Source organism: Chelmon rostratus, chromosome 9 (genome assembly GCF_017976325.1).
Source record: "Chelmon rostratus isolate fCheRos1 chromosome 9, fCheRos1.pri, whole genome shotgun sequence".
Lineage (NCBI taxonomy): Eukaryota > Metazoa > Chordata > Actinopteri > Chaetodontiformes > Chaetodontidae > Chelmon > Chelmon rostratus.
This window is the reverse complement of record NC_055666.1, coordinates 7,008,940-7,029,678: the sequence shown is the minus strand read 5'-3', so window position 1 is coordinate 7,029,678 and position 20,739 is coordinate 7,008,940. Positions and strand designations below refer to the sequence as shown.

At 41.9% G+C, this 20,739-nt stretch overlaps 1 protein-coding gene across 5 annotated transcripts in view; it reads right to left on the bottom strand.

Moving 5' to 3' along the window:
• zgc:66433 (uncharacterized protein LOC321250 homolog) overlaps window positions 1–20,739 on the bottom strand; it is a 43,931-nt gene that overhangs the window by 19,398 nt on the left and 3,794 nt on the right. The window contains exons 1-2 of one of the 5 annotated variants that reach the window (XM_041944709.1): window positions 16,819–16,997; window positions 362–444 (exon numbers count right to left, since the gene is read on the bottom strand). In XM_041944709.1, coding sequence (XP_041800643.1) covers window positions 362–404 — 43 coding nt within the window. In that variant the 5' untranslated portion in view covers window positions 405–444; window positions 16,819–16,997. Of the gene's footprint in view, window positions 1–361; window positions 445–4,063; window positions 4,103–5,959; window positions 6,015–13,982; window positions 14,659–16,818; window positions 16,998–20,739 lie in introns of those variants that run through there. The other 4 variants (XM_041944708.1, XM_041944710.1, XM_041944706.1 and 1 more) reach the window with 4 other exon arrangements.

Here is a 20,739-nt window from a genome sequence, read left to right as displayed (position 1 = left end):
CAAATGATCATTTAAACTGAGCTGTTTCATTTTCACACATGAATAAACTCTCATGGTTGTGGTCACATTAGTCAGAGGCTGTGTGTTTCTATGAATGAAAAAGTGGGCAGAAAAGGTGATCAAGGGTCATTAGTTGACAATTATATTAAACTGAACCTTGAAAAAGCTTGAAAAAGCTGTTTTCACAGTGTGCACAATAACTGACCTTGTAAAGACCCAAATCAAGCAGAAAGGAAAAGGCTAAAAACATGTTCAAGGAAGACAGTGTTTCACTATATGTTGCATATTCATATTACACATTCAGGGAGCATTTCTTTACTAGAATCACATGAAACTTTTTAACATTTAATCAAATTGCTACCTGAGCACTCTTCCACAACCTCAGCAGGCTCCTGATTGGCCATCACCTCTGGAGGTCCCGATGCCGTGGCAGCACTGTCACTGCTGTGAGACAGGAAGACACACTGATGAGTGAAACTGTTCCTTAAAATAACATTTGTGAAGTAATTAAACGATAAAATGATTAATCAGATTGATTTAAACTGTTTGCACAATCCAGCAGAACACTGACAAATTCCAGAAAAGGTCAAGGCGAGGGAGGATGCTAATGCTTCCATGACAACAATGCATATAATTTTCTTTAGGAATCTGAGAAAATGTAATAAACGTCTTCATAAACTCCCCAACCTGACAGTTTTCTTGGCTTTGTGGCTGCTTAATTCCATTTGACTGAATAAACTTGGGACCTCTGTGTTCCAGCTGTTCTGTCTGATGTGCAGGAAAGGACAGAATGTCATTTACCACGAGATCCTGCCTGCTCCTTTTTCTCCATGACACCTTCTATGCTCTGTAATTTTGTGGCTGTATTCATCTTAATCTGCCTCTACCTCCTTGTCTTGCCCGACCACTTGCAATGTGATCAGGCTCGCTGGATCACAATGTGATTAAAGTCTCATTTGGGAGTGTCGTGACTTCTGCTAACAGTGGCTTGGAATGGGCGGGTGGCAGACTCTGAAATCACAAAGGACTGCGCAGGCAGAGCGAGTTCATTTTGAACAGTGACAGTCGTCTCTAACATAAACCTCTAAATTCATCATCGCTGATCAGTTCTCATTAAAAGCTGAACATGTGTGCTGCTCCTTTAAGTGTTGAGTCTAACTTAAATTTGCTATTTAAGCTTATGTTATAGTTGTTATGTTACACCTCAGTGCGTCAGTCTACACCCATCTCCAGTTCAATCCTTCACTACAATCCAAACAGTCTCAACGGAGGCATCTCAGCTATGTTTCCAGTGTTCTGCTCTGACGTCCACTTCTGCCAACTGAACTGCTCACATCTGAGCACCAGCAGATGCCCCTAACACAAACTCAAACAGACACGAAATCACGTTACACACCGATATCTTGTTATTGCTCTCATTGTGCAGCAGCATGTCATTAACTTCCCTGCGGGAGACAAGAGGCCAGTATCACAGGGTCTGATACATTTCAATATTACAGTCAAATTTATAAGGAACTGTCATCGCCAGCTCCCAGTTTCTTTTTGAGTTTTTAATCACTTTATTTCACAGGGCTATTCATGATCCTCGTCCAACACACAGGAAGTTGGAGGCCATGTGAGAGTTCAGCTCCAGCATGCTGAACCAGTTAGCTGCTCTCTCACACAGCGGGACCATTAATCCACTAAGTTTTACATGACTCCCTATTCTCGTCTCAAATCGAATTAGCTGTGCACTTTATGTACAAGGTTTCCTGTGTAGTTTGGCAGGAAGTTGAGTCATTACCGATGTGATTTGCAGTAAACTGATATCACAGAATAATTGTGCTATGTCACCATTAATTTGGTGCAGTTATTTTCACAGAATCTATGGACGTCTTGAGAATAGGATTTCAGGAGGGGAGAGATGGAAAAGTTTTCTTAGGCCAAACTCCATATAAGCATCTCAGGAACTCTTCATTTACAACAGATGACAATGAGCTTGTAACCATGCAGCCTCCAAAACAGCTGTAATAGGCTATGACCATTCAATACAGATGTGTAATACCACATAGAGTGGACAGGAGTCAATAGAACAGTGAAACCTGTCTGCCTCATTTATCACTCCTCTGAATAACATTATTTCATTTCTTATGTTCATGTTGTTTGATTGATCTGTCAACCACCTTGGAAATATCGCAATTATCGTATATTAGCATGCTAACAAGCTAATCTAAGATGGTGACCATGTTGATATGTACGTGCAGCATCTTAATCTTATGTTAGCATGACTGCGGTTGCATTTAGTTCAGTACAGCTTTAAGACTGACTGACTTTAAGGGAAAATGCAGGTTTCACAAGGGCCATGGAAAATCTATAGAATGAGACTTCAGTCCATGAAAGTATTACCTGTTGTTTTCTTGCTTGTGCAAACAAGGACTAAACTTTATTTTGTGTTTATCCAGAACCTCATTATTTGCTCAATACGTGAAACCCCAGACTAATCCAGAATTGAATCACGTCACATCTGAGCAAACTCCATTTGCTGATGAAGACCATGTGATATGGTTTATAGCTCCAGGCTAAGATAGCAAGGCGACCTTGAGTTGGCATCATTTTTCAAAACACAATGTAAATGTGTCTTAATATGGAGGAGAAATGCTGAAAGTTTAAAAGATGCTTGTTGTTGGTTTGAACAGGCTTTCTCTCCATGAAAGAAGCAGCTGGAGAGCCTCTTGTTAACTGTGTTTACAGCGAGTTTGTATTTTAGAAACAGATGGAAAATTCCAGAGGGCTTGTTGATGTGCGGAGGGCCTTTCGTCAGTATTACCATTACATAACCATGAGCTATCGTCTTCATCTTAAACCTTGTTAGCGTCATGAGAGTCATCATCGTTGGCACCTTTACCTTTCTCATCATCTACGGCAGAAAGAGACAACAGAACTGAACTATAACAGTATGTGATTTAATTTCTTTAACAAACCACAATTTATTATTAATTATTTACATTATTTTGATCTTCGCATTACTGCAACACATGGCCATTAACAAAGGCACACACACATTACATCACATCACATCACATCACATCACATCAAAGTCTAAAGCCTAACCCTAACCCTAACCTTAACCCAAATCTTCACCCTAAAATTTAATGATTCACAATATGGGGACGTCCCCAAACAAACAGAGACCAGTCCCCACAATGTCATGATGGTGTAAACATTTGTTTGTTCACACCACATGACATGACATGAAGACAGGAAACAATGAAGTGTCAGGGAGAGAAGGGAAACCAGTCTAAACACCCAATAACACCACCACAGGACTACGTGTTCTACCAACAGGTGAGAAAACTGAACACACCACAACTAGAGTACTGACATTATTGAATTCAACATACAAGTCCATAAAGTTAATGAGAAGTTTACTGCAGCTACTTTAAAGGAATAGTTCAGTTGTGGATAATAGTGCTGTTCCTGGCGAGAGTTATGAGAAGATCAACACCACTCTCTTATCTGCGTGTTACAGAGCTGAGGCTGGGAGGAAGCTAGCTTAAATTAGCATGCAGACCTTGAGAGCTTAACTAATGCGCACACACACACACGGTGTCCCACTGCTTTATTCCATTCATGAACAGAAAGGTAAGCTATGCTACTATTTCTTGCCTGGACACAGTAACGAGGAGCTTCTGCCATTTGTCAGCTAACCTCACAGTGACAACCAGACTCCAGGAAGTCACGGCGTCCAGGCAAGCTAATTTTCCCTGCTTCCAGTTTTAGCTAAGCTATTAGCTTAACTAAGCTAAGCTAACTGACTCCCGGCTCTAGCTCTAAACATACGCACAGATACAAACGTGGTATCAATTTTCTCACCTTTTCCTTGCATGAAAGTGAAAAACGCTATTTCCCAAACGTGAAACCATTCTTTTAATTTCAAGACCAACTGGTTAACATGGAAAGTGCGTGGGCTTTGAGGGCTAGGCTAAAAAGTGCAGTTCAGATAAGCTGATAGAACAAATGTATGTTTCTTATTTTAACCACTGGCAAGTTCAAGGTCTGATGGTCAGAGGGCAAAATGACTGACCTGCGCCCACTTCCAAAGCCAGCTCCCCAAGGTGACATCCTCCGCTTCATCTATGAGAAGGATGGAGGAGAGGGAGGAGGAGAGCAGAAAGGCAGGCGGAGAGATGGATTTGAAAAGAGACAGGACAGGGGAAGAGAATTATAGATGAGGGGATGAGCGGAGGAGACATGAAATAAAGAGCAAGGGGGGAGTGAAAGACAGCGAGAGGGAAGGGAGACAGTGAGAAAACAGAGGAGACAAGTCGGAGGGAGGGAAGGGGTCAAAGAGAGGGGTTGTGGGAAAGAGCAGCATGAAAGGAAAGAAGAGTCAGTTAGATAAACAGACGAATATTAGGAAGAAGAGGAGGACAAAAAGAGAAAACAGACTTACAGTGAACACAGCGGCCCTGCTGTGGAAAGCAGCGGTGTGGTTTTCAACCAAAGATGGTAACAAGAACTTATAAAATTATATTGTCATCCACACATATTAAAACAAGCAAACAAACGGCCTGAAAAAGGCTTTGCAACAGTAGAGACAACAAATCTAGAGTTGCTTGATTTTGGTGCAAAATTTTTTCCAAACAAATTCTCCTTTTCCATCCGCATCTAAATGCTGAGAGACAAACTGATTACTGGCAAGTTTGAAATGGTAATGTTACACCAGGCTTCATTAGCCAGCTCTGGAAGCTACCACATGGTTTCAGACTTTGCAATCAGCTAAACAATCGAATCATCCTGAAAATTAAAGCACTTGTTTGCAATGGTAAACGGTTTCAGGGCCTCAAAGCCTGTCTCAGGTAATCCGCTCTTATTGGACACTGCAGCTAATCGCCTGCTCAGAGCTAGCTGATATTGATGTGAAGTTTATACTTGGGACATGTTTACAGCACACTCAGTTTCCTGTACAATCTAATCTAATCCAGTCAAGTCTGAATGCTTTCAGATGACTGCAGGCTGCAGCAGACCAACAATCTCTCCCTATAATGTCAATATTCAGTCCCTGAATCAACTCTCTTCTTTGCTATCCCGATGATATTCTTATCTCAAGTCATCTCTTTAACAGATAGGTGAAGCCAGCAGTGTATTCCATGTCTGAAGAGGGCTTTAAAAACAGTCTAACAGCCTCATATGACACATGTTATAGCTCCGTTAACAAAATCCAACACATAAACTAGATCACGCAGTGAAACATCATCTTACAGTTCAACATGTTAGAGAGGGAGTGGAAACCTTATAAATCTGTGAAGTCTTTTCTCATAACACTAAAACTATATTTCACAGACACAGCATCACGTTTAACAAGCTGCAGCTCCCTCTTTACTTTATTTTCTCATATGCAAGAGCAAGTTACGCCGTTTTGTAGATGTGAACTTGTTATTTTACACAATGCAAAACCACAGCAGCAGACTTGGGGCTTTGATTACTTGTTTTTTTTTCAGGCTATTTCAACAAATGTTTTCTTTGGACCACTTTTACATGATATGTGTTTTCCAGCTTGCATTGTTCCATGACATTTTTCTGGCAGCTGTTTATGAACTTGGTTTCATTTAAAATACTAATCCTCCTGCAGCATTGTATTGCATCCAAACACTCAGGCACACTAATAGCTGGAAACCACCAAGTGTGTGTGTGCGTGTGTGTGCGTCTGTGCTTTAGTGAAAGAGAGAGAGAGAGAGAATGTGTGTATTAACCTCATTACATAACAATGGATTAGCACGTAGAGGTATTCAGACCAGTACGGGTCTGCCTTCATTAGACAGATGAAATAACCTCATTAGCAGCCACATATAGTAAGTACACACACACACACGCACATACACACACGCAATGAAGATAAACCTTCATATTTGTCCATGACCTTAAATGTGAGCTAAAATGAGGCTTACATAAACACAAAAAAGTCTGGACACATACACACCTGCCTGCTGTGTCATCTGCTGTAAACTAAGTCTTGTCCAGCTGATGTAGACAGAGTCCAACTCCAGACAACATGAATCCATAACTGGGCAGTGTCCAGGTCTACACAGTGAAAACGACCCTCATCTGGGACCCCTGTGACGAGCGGGGGAGAGAGCTGAGTAAACGCAAGTTAGAGAACGATGGCCGGTAGAAACGAACGCTGAGCTCTTTTGTCTTGACTTTGTCCATGGGGTTCTTGTCCTTTTGACGTAAAGCAAATCTGATCTGGTTCAGCCTTAATCTCTCAATGGAACCAGTGTTACCAGACTCATTTCACCACAAGCTAATTGTGCTGACTAATTGGCTCTTGTCAGCACTGTCAGATGTCTGGCATGACGTCTGACTGCCACAACTCTAAAGATGATACCAGCACCAATAGTATGGATGTTTAATAAACCGCTTCATGTTTTAAATTATCTCTGTGTATCCAGCCACATGGATCTTCTTGTCTACCTAACAGGGATAACCTAATCTAGGTTTATCTATAGTTGGTCCCCTATTGGACTTTGAGCTTTTACGACACAAATCCACACCATTCCAGTCCTAATCCTCCTGTACCACCAGCACCTCACTGGGCTAATATGGACCTGATTACATTAGTACAGCAATTAGGGGCCACTGGGTAAGAGATTTACAACAAATCAGCAGCACAGAGAGAGGCTAAGCTTTAAAAAGCACAAATGTACTGCATACAGCAGCTTTTAATGCAGATATTTTGACATCATTGACACCGTAAGCACTGAAACCTGACATCTGGTTTCAGTGTCTATAACTGTGACTAGTGTAATGTGTTCTCCCTGAGATAACACGATTCAGTTACAGTGGCAACTTCCGGTTAGGCTGTAACTGAACAAGCCCCTCGGCTGTGTGGCTGTAAACAGTAAAAGCAGAGCTAAACTGAAGTCATGTGAGAGCCGTTTGAGCAGAATGAGCCAGCTGATGAATGAAATTCTGTTTTCTATCATACAATCCATCCACTGAAGTAGGGCTGCTCATTCACACACTATCAATGAGGGTTAAATGCTTTGCAGAATCTAGCTTTACTTAGAAAAATAAGTGATTTTTTGACACGACACGTATATACGTACACGTACACACGCGTATAAAACATCTAAAATGATCGGGATGCTTGAAGTGATGACCGCTGTGAATGTTCTTTGGTGTTTCCCTGTGTGGGATGGACGAATCTGGACTGCTGTCTCTTTGGCTACAACATTCGGCGTCTTGTTTCAGTAGGAAGGATCACCTCAATATGTCACTGTGTGGAATCCATGTGGGAAACCTAAAAAGACCAGTCAAGGACTTATTTCTAGGTGGTTGGCCTTAGAACTCGAGAATCTATTCCCCATGTTTGTGACACAAAAACGAGTCCTTAACTTGACTCTCAGCCGACTGAGATGAGAGGCTGAGTGGAGGGAGCGCAGATGAATTGGCCACAGTAATATGATGTTAGCGGATCTATGACGAGCCGCAAACCTTCAATTTCCACAGAGAGAAAAAAAGGGAGCTGCTGAGATGAATCAAAAAAGAATTGCGAGGGAGTAGGAGGATTTTTCCAGTCAGCTGAAATGATAAACTTGGCTGAGCCACTGAGTACAGATATAGCCATAGAAAGACATGTTGTATATACAGACATAAGCAGCATGCATGTAAACTTCAAAGTGTGTACACAACATAAAGTCTGTGCCAAATGCAATTTGAGCAGGTGTACATTTAAACATTTCCGGCCCACTATTATCATACAATGAAAGCTAGAATTAAAGCCTTGTGGTTGTCTGCCTCTGCCGACCAGTCAAGTTGCATTTACATCCATGTCTGTCCAGACTTATATAACACATGCAGTGAAGACTTTGAAGTGATTAACCCCTTAACACAGATTGTCGCAAATTCGCATCATACCGCTTTAATCCACATTGCAGCTGAATCGCGCATGCATTCCTCTAATGCCAGTTTGTGCATATTCAACACACACCTAGGAACCTTTGCAAACACTGGTTTCTCTTCGGACCGGTCAAAGTGAAAACTACATCTGTTGTGTTGTTGTTACAATGTAATGGTTGTAAGCCAATTTTGTGGCTGTTTTGATGAAATAAATAATCATCATAATGGCTTTTATGATGCACATTTATGATTTTTTTTTTAAAAAAAGTATTTTTATTGCATTTAAGCATTAACACTGTTGTCGCTAATTTGCATCATACCTTAATTTATATCTATTGTATATGCTACAGAAAAATTAACAAACGCCTCTTAATTTAGGATCAGTTTGAAAGCAAAAACACCCAAAAAAATAATTTTTTAATATAATTCTAAATAAATTCAGGTGTCAAGGGGTTAATAAAAGGCTTTTTGGTGAAATGGAAGTTCCCACTATATTGACATCTATGATTCCAGTGAATCATTTCCAGGTAGAAACGTGCTGTCTTCACTGAGACACTATTCTTCCAGAGGAGTACAGAGGACTGATAGAGAGTGTCATCACATGGTGAAACAACAATCACCTGAAGCTCAATATCAGCAAAACCAATGAGCTTGTGCTGGACTACAATGCTTCAGATATGGATATTACTGCAAAGAAACTACAAACTGTAAAACCTGGACACTTCACACACATCTTCAACCAGGCAGCACAGAAGATCAATACAATCAGCACAGTCTGAAGGTGGAAGCCCGAGATCAGTGTCACCAATTCAGTATCTGACCAAATGTGAAATATGGTCACAATCTGTCCTTCTGCTCCTGAGTTACGGCATTCAGTGACTGTTTGCAGAATAATGACGTCACAGCAAAGTTGACCTTTTGGATATAAAACGTCATCACTTAATTCTATGAGACATTTGTGTCAGATTTTGTCACAATTAGCATATGAATTCTTGAGTTATGGCCATAACATGTTTTGTGAGGTCACAGTGACCTTTGACCTTGGAACACAAAATTCTAATCAGTTCATACTTGAGTCCAAATGACCGTTACTCCCAAATTTGAAGAAATTCCTTCAAGGTGTTCCTGAGATACCTCCAGCAGCACAACCTGAGACTCTTGTTGACGTGCTGGAATAACAGAGACAGTAAAGAGCATGATGACACTTTGGGCTCAAATGAGGTTGAATCTCCTATCTGAGCTCCGGTTGTCTCGCTCCTCTTTATCCTTCACTTTTCTCCACTGTGCACATGCTATAAATCATGCCAGGACTAGCATACTGATGGCATCCACTTTGACCAAGTAATATCCTAAAGTTTAATTCAGAACTCCTTCATTAGCCAGCCCCTTTGATTGTAATGATGCACAATTATATAATTAGCAAATCAGAGAGGGACCAAAGCTGTCTTGAGAACAGCTGAGACACAAAACAATATATTTAACATAAAAACTGAGGACTCATTACACATGACATGAATAGCAGGTCTAAACGGCGGAATGCTGCCTGTTTCTATAATGTTTTGATCATAAGCGAAAAAAACAATGTTGACTCTGATCCGGAGTGAGAGCTGTCTGGGCTGAATGCGGTTGATAAAGGCAAGCAGTCCTGGATGTGGTTCATTCTGTGGTGGACTATTGATCGCTGTACAAGCTCCAAGCCGGCTGTTTCCTTCCGCATTCTTGTCACATGTCTCTCTGCATGCTATTTAATCAAAGATTAATGGGAAACAGCACTTGAAAAAGGCAGCATCCTCCCAGGAAAACGCTTTAACATGACTTTTTGTTATTGTCTCACCCTTTACTTGAAGGAGCTCAATTTGAGCCAAAGGGCCATAAAAGGATATGAGAACTATATAAAGAATGTGGCCAGATAACACAGCTCCACACCAGCATCTCTTTACCCCCTCCTCCCCTCTTTGTCTCTTCATTCTTTCTACCTCCTGTCTCATTATCTCACATTCCCTCCTCTCTTTTTATTTGTCTGCTCCCCTGTCCCTTGTCCAACCACACATACCTAACTGGGAACATGGCCTTCAGGACTGTGGCATTTCCTCTTGACCCATGCAGCTATTCAATGGCTGCATGGTCAGTAGGAGACGGTGACTACGAAGGAAATGATTCATTTAATTTCATGCAGAGAGACTTGAGAAAGTAACAGTGCAGAGTTACGTGAATGTCTTTGTTTGTAGCACTGATTTAATGGTGTGGAGAAGGATTATTCAACATGAGCTACTGACAGCAAAGATGCTACTTGTGTTTTTTTCTAAGAACTTCCTGGGTTTTTCTTCCCTGTATTTTAACTTGGACAGCGGAGAGCCGAGAGCTAACAAGGGGAGACAAAGACATGCAACAAAGCTCCCCAGCTGGACTGGAACTGGGGACGTTTACCATTACATGGTCAAGAACTCATAGGCCAACAAGACCTCCCAGATGTGTCATTTTTAATAAGTGCATGGATCAGAATGGATTATGATGCTTATACTAAGGCCACAACACAAAGATCAAAACAGATGATCTGTTCACTCATATTTTGACGTAATACACACACACACACACACACACACACACACACACACTCACACACACACACACACACACACACACACACACACACACACACACACACACACACACACACACATCATCATCATCATCCTCCTTTCACTGACATGTTACCATCAACAACCTGCCAAAAACATCCTACTTTGCCCTGACACATGAACCTTGAAATTCCCAGAACTGTGTTTAGCATTCAAGCAGTCATGATTTAAACAACCGCTGAGCATCATATTGTGCAAGTGACCTATATTGACCTTTAACATAGAGAATGATGCATCACATCTGGTGCTTGTTCAAATCAGTGCCAAAAATAATAGTTGCCTTGGTTATCAGATGTAAGAATAGCTGTTTAAAATTTCAATGGCCTTTTTTTATTTGAATTTGATGCTTGAAAAATATAACTAACTCAGATATACAATACGTGAGCAATACCCTTGGTTACATCTCCAAATGCTGGTGGAGTAAAATGACAATCTGTAGAAATAACTGTGGTTTGATTGGAGTCCAATCCGTGCTTAGTCTATGTGCTTCACATAAACCTGCAATTATAAAGAGGAAAATGGCAAACAAAACAAAGGCCACATTACAGCGGAGTGTGTTGCACTTAAAAACAGTGATGGAAACAAAACTGGAGACTTCCTGTAAAGAAATTAGACTAGAAAGAGATCTTAGTTTCTTAGTCCAGCATATGTGGCTGTATTAATCTGTAGTACAGTGGTAATCCAGCATGAGTAAGGTAAACATGGTGAGTAACTGGCCAAAACCAGGCTCTTACCACTACAAGAGCTGTGACACACTAAGGGGGAAATGGTCCAAACCTGGATATTTTCTGAGAATATCATTAAAACTTGTTGTGATCATCCCTCAAGTTGACCACAGCTGCTTAAACCACTGTGCCTTCCTGAGTGTATTCTGTCAAACAGCTGGATTTTGTGTCAGGATAGAAGTATGTTCACTCAAAAATCACATTTCTGATCCTTTTTTTCTCTTTTATTTCTGACACAGCTGAAACTCTTAGTCATCTTCAGATTTCAAGTTAAAATGCCATGACCGCCCATACAGCTTGGGGGCTAGGGCTCAGGGTTCTCTCTGGTCTTCCAGCTGTCCTTCCTTTGCCTCTCCTCCACCTCCTTCCCCTCCTGTTTGAAACGGGGCTGCGCTCTTAGCAACAAGCCTTACATGGACTCACGACAGAAACTGACCAAACACTCTCATCAGTCACTCTGCACGGTCTACATTCATTTACAGCTGCATCACCATTCCCGCTGAACAAACTCAACCTACTGCGGTTACATAATGACTGCTGGACCGGGGAACACTGGGAAAGATGGGGCCCGGTGAGGAAGTGTGAACAGACACTTGTCCGCGGCTTTAAGACTCCCGTCCACTCACACTGAGTCCTATGCTGCTGTGGGCTCAATCTAAACCTGCCTGGTTTTTGCAAAAAGTAAACCAAGCCTAAAATACTTCAACAACAAAAACAGGCCTCTCATTTTTAGCTGGCAACCATCATTTTTGTCGCCTGAAATCACCACTGTGGCTAGCAGGTTTTATCAGCTGTAGCTAGTTAATTAATGCTAACTGTGCCAGTTGGCAGAAACCTCTGTCGCTAGCTGACTGGTTTTAAAAAACAGCATTAGATTTATGCTTCATTGTTCAAATTTTTAAACAGTTTTTGTTACTTGTAATGTAAGAACATTACTGTCACTTGGTAAGCTAGTCAGCCAGGCATGCTAGCATTTGCGGCTCACATTAGAGCAGAAAAACACGTATTTAATCAATTTCTTACATTTTTGCTTGTTTTTTTTCTTTTGTTTTTTTGCTGTTTTTTTGTTCTGGAAAGGCTAAATGACAAACACCACCCTCCAAACTCTTCGTATACCACGTACGGCTCTCAGAGCACACAAGTTTTAGCCGACAGAGGCTAGTGCAGATCTGGTGTGATGTGAGATTTATGCTGCCTTCAAGTGTCATTACGTTTACCAGGTGAAAGTCCATCTGAAAGATGTGATGTGGCATTCACAACTTCAAATGTGGACATTTTCTGATCGGTCTGGGTTCAAAGCCCATAGAAGTTACTTTTTTGGGGGCTTTTTTTCTGCTTGTCATTTTAAGTGCAACACTAAAATAAGCAAAGGAAGAGAATAATTTTTGAAAATGTAATGAGAAATGTTATTTTATTAATTAGTCAGGTGCCTAACGACAGTGTTCTTAGGAGTGTTCTCAAGCCACTGAAATGCCAAGCATATTATGTACCAGTCTTCTGAGTTAGAAATACAAGTTCAATTTGAAAACACCATCAGTGCTGCGTATTGAACAGTCAGTAGTAAGAAGTAATTAAATTAATCTTGGTTTCAGTCTGAACCAATTCCAGGCGAACACAATTGTGGCTCTTCAGCTGGCTGTGTGTGTAGCTGTCTTGCAGCTCATCCCCTCTCCTAATTCACTTTCTTTTCTCTGTGTCACACACACAAACAAAATGTTTGTCTAAGTCAACTCTGCTGAGTGGGCCATAAAAGCTTGTATTGTTGTCATGTCATGAGACTGAGGAGCCAAAGACAAAGAAAGTGGAAGGGGGGGTATCAGCGTGCCCAGCACCACATCTCCACAGCTCTGGTACAAAAAAGGATACTTTACTGTAGTCAAAAAGCTAAAGGCACTCATTATCCTAACCCTCTGTGGTCCAATCACACTGCCAAGCCCACAGTCCTATATATAGCCAATTCAAAGCATTAAAATCACAGAAGACTTCCATCAGCTATAACAAAGAACACGCACTCAAATTTGAACGGGGAAAAAGTCTAATATAACCAACAGCTATCAAGTATAAAGCCATCAGCGGAGCAACAACAAACAGTTTAGTTCTGGGATTTTCTGACTAATCATTCACTCCCAGTGTAAAATCAGCCTCTTCAGTCAATCAGCTCTGACTCACACAGCTGACTGTCAGCGCCAGTACAAGCCATCAATTGTGTCAATAAACAAAAGAGAAAAGAAAGTTCGATTAGAACACGGCAACAAAAGACAGTCGACTACGGAAAACCCCCCAACATGCAAACAGAACTCAGCGCACGCCAAGAAGAGATCTGTGATTCCTGTCAGCTTTTGGATTTGTGCTCACAATGTTTTGCAGAGTGTATGACTGCGAACACATGTCGTGTTTTGAAGTACTACAACTGGTCCGTGGCCTCAATTAATAAGGAATTATATGTTGAGTGTGACACATCCCTTTAAGGAGCCAAAAACACTCCCTTCCTGTGACACAGAGATCTATTGCATGGTGTGAATGGACAGTTTGATGAAGCAACATAGATGAGTAATATTATGTTGCCAGGTGTGATGCCAAGACAAGGTGTTGCAATCTTCAGGAGATTTGTTAGGGCTGATTTGTGATACACTGAGAACAGATTTTAAGTAAGTTGTTGTCAGTTGGCAGTACCGACATACTACAACAGAACTGAGTATCACAATATAATTTCATTCACCGGTAGAAGAAAACTTACTTCCTGCTCTTGAAGCATCCATACATTGCAGCCATGTTGTAAAACTGAAGTGGAGACTTCTTTCCCAAAACAAAAGACTGCTTCCTCCCTCTTTGCAAAATAAATGATGTTTTTCCTGCTTTGTCCACAAATAGAATAAAACACCCGTGTGGTGTTGTCCCACATCCGACTCCCTTCTCTTCCTGAAAACCGATGACTTCTCGCACTTTGCAGCAGAGAAGATGCCGCTCCACAAGAGAAGATCGCCCTCTCTTCCAAGTCAAACCATCTTCTGAGGTTCCTCCCCCTTCTGAGCTCCTCTAAAGTCAGATTTTATACAGAGCTGCCTTCTCCAAAAATCTGGCATAGAGGCACAACAGCAACCCAATCCTTACCACGGCAGTACTCACATACAGGAGCAGCCAAAGTGGGATTATAACAGGATCAGAATATCACACAAAAAGCTCTGAGTTATAGCAAGAAAACGTAAAAAAACAGGAATCTCCTCTTCAAATGAATCAGGTTTCTGAGTGTCTTGAAGACCAGGAAAAAAGGCTTGTCCTATAGAGCTGCCTCTCCCAGAGGAAGAACAGTAGAAAGTCCTCAGAGTGGCACAATACGGTGCAGAGCTAGAGGGAAAACAATTGACTGGATGACTGACTGAGTGGCTGCTGCATGCCTCGCTCCTCTCCTCTCCTCCCGGTCACCACCACGGGTAATGCAGCAGAGGGAGGGCTGGAGGAGGAGGAGGAGGAGGAGGATGGAGAGGGAGGGAGGAGTGAGGGAGGAGGCAAGTGTGAACAAGGCACTGCCCCCCATGACTTTATCCTCTCTCTCTCTACTGTTTGGTCCTGTACAAAGTGATGTCTCTGGTAAACTGACCCATGGCAGGTAGTTTTCCTGTGTTGGATACTGATGGCCATATTGGAGGACTCTTGGCTCTTGGCTCTGACTCTTATGGCTAGCTAATTCTAATGAGCTGACAACCACTGTCTTGATAGCAGTTAGCATAATGTAGCTGAATGTTGAGCTTAACATTATCATCAGTTATTGGGGTGATTTAAAGGTGCTCTAATTAATATTTTTATATCCACAATGGCAATGACCACACATGAAAAGGTCACTTGTACGAACACAAAGAGAATTACCACCAGACTCGTGGAGCATTTTAGCACCTTTCAGCTCATTGTTTTGGTCCAGCCCGTCCTCACCAGAAAACGTCCGAATCGGTTGACTTTGGAAGTAGGTCTTTACGACCCATATTTACCTTTCCTGTTAGGCCTATTGTTACGATCCCTGTGTATCCCTGAGGTGACTAATGAACAGATTATTTCACAGAGTGATTCAGTTCAGTTCGTTCACCCAAAATAATTGTTCTTTTCAAAGAAACACACTAATGGGTCCAACAAACACAGGACTGTCACAAAGGAGAGCGCTGTTCATGTCCTGTGTGAAACCGAAAGTCAACATTGAACCATTTTAAATTACATAACGTACTCATATTACATACCCAACAGTGACGAAAGCTACTTATTTTAACCCATGATCTTTTCCTAAACCTAACGAAGTATGTTTGTTGTTTAAACCTAAGCAAACTCTAATCGGTAACCTCATGTGGACAAAGGACTCATCGCTGGTACTCTTCACCACTGATATCTGCCATTTTGGGAGTCACTTGCAAAATGACCTGTTCATTTGATTATGTACGAGGACGTGTTGTTTGGTTTGATGGGCCACAGCTTTAATGCTACTGTTCTGAATCACTCTCACTGCTCCCATCAGCGATCCAGATCAAACAGTGAGCTGTTTTCAATGAAAAACGAATAAACCCACTGTGAGCCGTCCAGAGCCACACAGCAGAGAGACAGAGTCACTAGCTGGTGGACATAGTGGAACATTTACCTGCTCAAAAGCCACATATCTCCCTCAGGAGTTGGTGGAGAGCAAAACAATGGAGAAAAGGAGAGTGAATGTTGGACTTACATTTGTCAGGTGAATACTAACTATTGACTATTCTTTTAATACATCACTCACTTGGCTGACAAGTTAAGGCCATAAGATAACAACACCAACTCAGGTTCTGTCCGGTTTTCAACCATACAGCAAGACACTGGTTATCCAGGATAAGTACCAGGGCTCTATTCAGTGTAGCCTGTCCTGGTACACTGTGTTGTTCTACTTTCCTATAATTGATTAGCATTTTCAAAATAATCAATATACAGCACTTAGCGCTGACAGCATCGATTTTCTCAGTTGACAGATGCCTGTGATGGGACCTCCATAATGGAGGCGGTAGTTTGATATTAAATGCAACATACGTACAGCGTGCATCTCCACCATCAGCTAATAAGGATATTGAATGAAAGTGGAACAGTGTAAATCATCAGCTTTGGCCATGCCTCGCTGTATATTGAACATGCGCAGCTTGTTTGAGTTAACTGGCCGAGTCCTGCATGTCACTGTCCGCCGAAGGCTTGCACAAAGACAGCCTCGTGTTAATCATGGCATCTGTCTCAGCAGGGGGGCCTCGCGGTCGCGCAACAGCCTGCCGCAGCTAATCACTGTAAGCAGGGAGCTTATCTACCTACAGCCACTACAGCTCCGAGCACTCGTGTGTGTGTGGGTCCGAGGTGACATAAGGGTTGATCCCGCCGCTCCCTGCTGCTCGATCCTCTCAGACACACAATCAAGAGAGGGAGTCAATTTTAGCTAACTGGTCAGTTTACTTAAACGATCACTGGAGGATCACTGCGGTGAAAAACAATCAGGCTTTTTAAATGATCGGCTATGACAGGGAACATCTTTACACGTTTCACGAAGGATTAGTGAGATTACAAGTAAAAGTTGAAAGATTTACCTCTTAGAAATTGCTCTGTCACCCAAAGGCGCCCCTGAACTGAATCCTTTTGCACAATAACAGAAAGTATCCTCTTAGTGTCGAAGCAACGGCATGAAAACTGGCCCCAGAAAGTGAGAAAAGCATCCAAATCACATTAATCATCGGCTCGCTCACAGAAGAGCGGTGATATTGGAATGAATTTCTCAATCCCAACATGCCCAAACTGAGCGTTGACTGTGTGATTCAGTTTTTTAATTTCAAACATGTTGAAATTGATCTAGGCTGTGCGAGTCACTCGGGCATGTGTGCGTGTTTGTGCATGTGCACGAGTGTGTCAGTGTAAACAGAGACAGAGTGAGCCTCTATCAGAGCCACAGCCTCATTTCAGCAGCATGATACACAAACACACAGTCGCTCAGATCAGTTTTGGCATGCTGGGATTGAGAAATTCCTTTACAAACACATACACGCTGCTCACTATAGAAGAATCTACTGCATGACATTGCCAAGAAACCATCAGGAAGAACCCTCTCAGGGTGAAGCAGGGTTGACAGAAGATTGCCACCACTTTAATGTCAGTGTAAGTTAGTGTTTCCACCAATACACTCTGTGTTGCCTCGGCGTTTTCCTGAGATTAATTCCACCAGGATCTGGGATATCCCATCGTGAATCTCTCCGCCTTGGCTGCAGCAGGGATGTCAGACACTCAGGAAATTGAATAAATCAGTTTCATACATAAATCTACGTGGAGTACAAGATCTCCTTTTTTTCATTACAGAATGAAACAAATGTCATTTCCAATAAATGTGCGTCTTGATTCTGCAGCAGGGAGGATCATTCAGCGTTGTGTAAGTGTTGATTTTTATAAATAACTCACATTATAAAGTTGAAAGTGAAACTTATGAGACAAATTGGAATATTCTGAAAACAGAAATCATCAGAATCTATGAAATGTAAAACATATCCTGTCTGGTCTCTCTCACACAAAACTGGGTCAGACCAATTAGACAGGTTAAGTTTGCGTTTCGCTGCCAGACAGTGGAGAAGGCAGTGACGCACAGGTTTAATTGAGCAATACAGCACAGGCTGATGCTCACAGTGGAGCGTTATCAAAAGTAGTTTATTGATGATAAGGTGTTTTACATTCTGGGTGCAGAAGTCCAGAAAATCACTCATAGTGAATGAAGAATCTGTGATGCCCTCAAAATGACAGCGTGTAGTATACAGGTGTATATCAGGATATGTGCCGACCATATGACATTAAAGAGGGATCAACTGTGCTATTATAAGATTAGGTAAACTCACACACACACACACACACACACACACACACAAGATTTACTGAACACTGAACTCACTTGTGCAAGTACTCTGGATAAGTATGAATCATCACTACTAAAAGCTGACAGACAGACGCTGAAACAACTGCCGGATTAATGAATTAGGGAAATGGCACAAAGGTTAACAATTTAATTCATCAATTAATCATTATAATCAGTTATCAAGCAAAAATACCAAACGTTCTGCTTTTCTCTCTTTTAATATGAACGCTAATTTAATACCTCTGGGTTGGGCCTGTTGGTTGGACAGGGCAAGCTGAAGCTGACATCTGACCTCTGCAGTGAGCCAATCAGAGCCAACTCAGTGCAATACTTTCAACATCAGTCGAACTTCTATGAATTTGTTCATCCATTTACACACGGACACAGGGCAACATAAGAATTAAGCTGGAGTCATGTTTCTTTAAGCCGAACACTCACTCTTCCTTTCGCTCTTTTTCCCCCCTGAAGGAAATATCTGGCTCTTTAGCTGCCAAATGCTTTGTTATGCCCGTTAGCTCGTTGTTCACTTTTTGTCTGTCATTTGGTGCTGGGCGGGCAGTGTGCAGCTACACTTCTTGCAGCTTCCTGCTGAGGCTGAAAACAGTGCTGATGAGAGCGGTGAGAGAGAACCCAAACATTAAAGTCACGGGCCTTAGAAACCAAAACAATGAGCTGAAAGCTGCTAACAGGCGGTGTGCAACTGAGAGTCGGGTAATAATTATCTGTAGGTCTCCCACCCGAGTGACCCCTTTCACATTACATGCAGTCATTTGACCCACTAACATCAGTCACAGTGCACCCTGTGTTCATCCAGGCACGCTGTTTTGCTTTTTAAGTTGGAAAATGAACTTGGCTTCAAGTCTTTTGCAAAGGAATCTAAATACACCCCTGTGGAGGGAGATTTATGACCATTTCAGTTTATGAAACACCTGGTTCCTCGCTCGTTTTACCTCCCAAAAATCAACAGGAGGAGCTTTTCAAAACACAGATATCCAACGTGTGCACGTGAATGAATGTCTCAATGCTGACGCGTCAAAACAGACCCAAGAGTGTGGTGCAGTTCTTCCCTGTGAGGGTAAATGTGCACAAGTGTGTGTGTGTGTGTATTCATGTATCAATCATACAGCTTTCTGTTTATAGAGGCGAGAGGAATGTCGGTCAGTTTCCCTTCGATGAAAAAAAAAAGCGGATGTTGGTATTTCCTGAAACGGCCCCGACTCTGGACCCGCTGAAACTGAAGGTGGAGACCGGCTGGAAGACAAACCGGGTGTCTGTCCCATCAATAATCGTAATCATTATTATTATGTGTGTGACGTGCATTTATTTCTACAGGTTTTAACCTCAAGAACACTTCAAGTAGTCCACAAAAATAGTGCTGCACAACTCTTCCCCAATATACCACTGTTTCCCCTGGTTGCTCAGCATACAGGCTATCAATTAGTCATGTGACTTTGAAGCGTCCATAAAATCAACATTACAACTATTTTTCCAAATAATTTTGAGTGAATACAAAACTCTGCACTGTGCACACCCACACAAGCTGCGCAGGTCGGTGTTGGGTGGAGCCGTGCTGTCACTAAACTCATTGTTCTAAGGGCAGAAACAAAGGTGCAAACTGTGCGGTCCTGACTCTGTTTTGCAGCTTTCCTACAGAACAGGATGATGTCAATCACAGTCTGGCCACACCCACACAGTCCTGAGAAGAGGACTAATTAGTCACCTGAGTGGACGGACCGTGGACGTTTGGGTAAAGGAAGCACAGGTATGAGTAAAAAAGACATTTTAGACTGGTCTTTAGTGCTAGGCCAGTCTTTAATATTTAAGATAAGTCTAATGCAGGTTAGACAGCTTCACAAAAACAAAACACACCGTTTTTTTTTGTTTTTTTTTACCTGAATAGTAACCACCCTACCTCCAGGCTGAATCTGAACGAAGAGCCAATAATCAGTGACACCTGCTGACGAGCAAGAGCAAAAAGAGGGAAATACAGCTTATAATGAGAAGCGAAGGAGTTTCTGAAGAGCACAGAAACCTGTTGGAAATGCGCAGCGGTGAGGATCGCCAGGGGTTTTCATTTGACCGGGGAAAATACCCTGAGCCTGACCCATGAGGTGCTACACGGCTAATGAAAATGAATATCCCACTGATATGCCTGTTTACGTGCAGCCGTGCACACTCATATAAACACTATCAGCACATCCCACACGTCTTAACTCATGGTCAAACACATTAATGCTCAGTTTTAGATGCAAAATAGTGATCGTAACCTCTACAACACAGCACACACACCTCACTCAATCTACAGCTGACCTCAACACATTCCCTTGTAAGACTTTTTATCTATTGAAAGTAAATATTGCATCTTGTAAAAAAACATCTTACAATGACTGTGAGAAGGAAAAATGTATTTTAGATGTATTATTTCTTTGTAAATCACAACTTAAAGGGCTAAAGTCCCATTAAAAATGACTGGGGGGCTGATGCTTTTGCACAGTGCTTATGTTGGTCTTACCATGACCTATAACTGATGTGCTACATACAAAGAGACCAGGATCAGCCTCAGATAAAAGCATGAGAGCCACAAATGTCCAGGGAACAAAGCTTGGTGCCCGTGAAG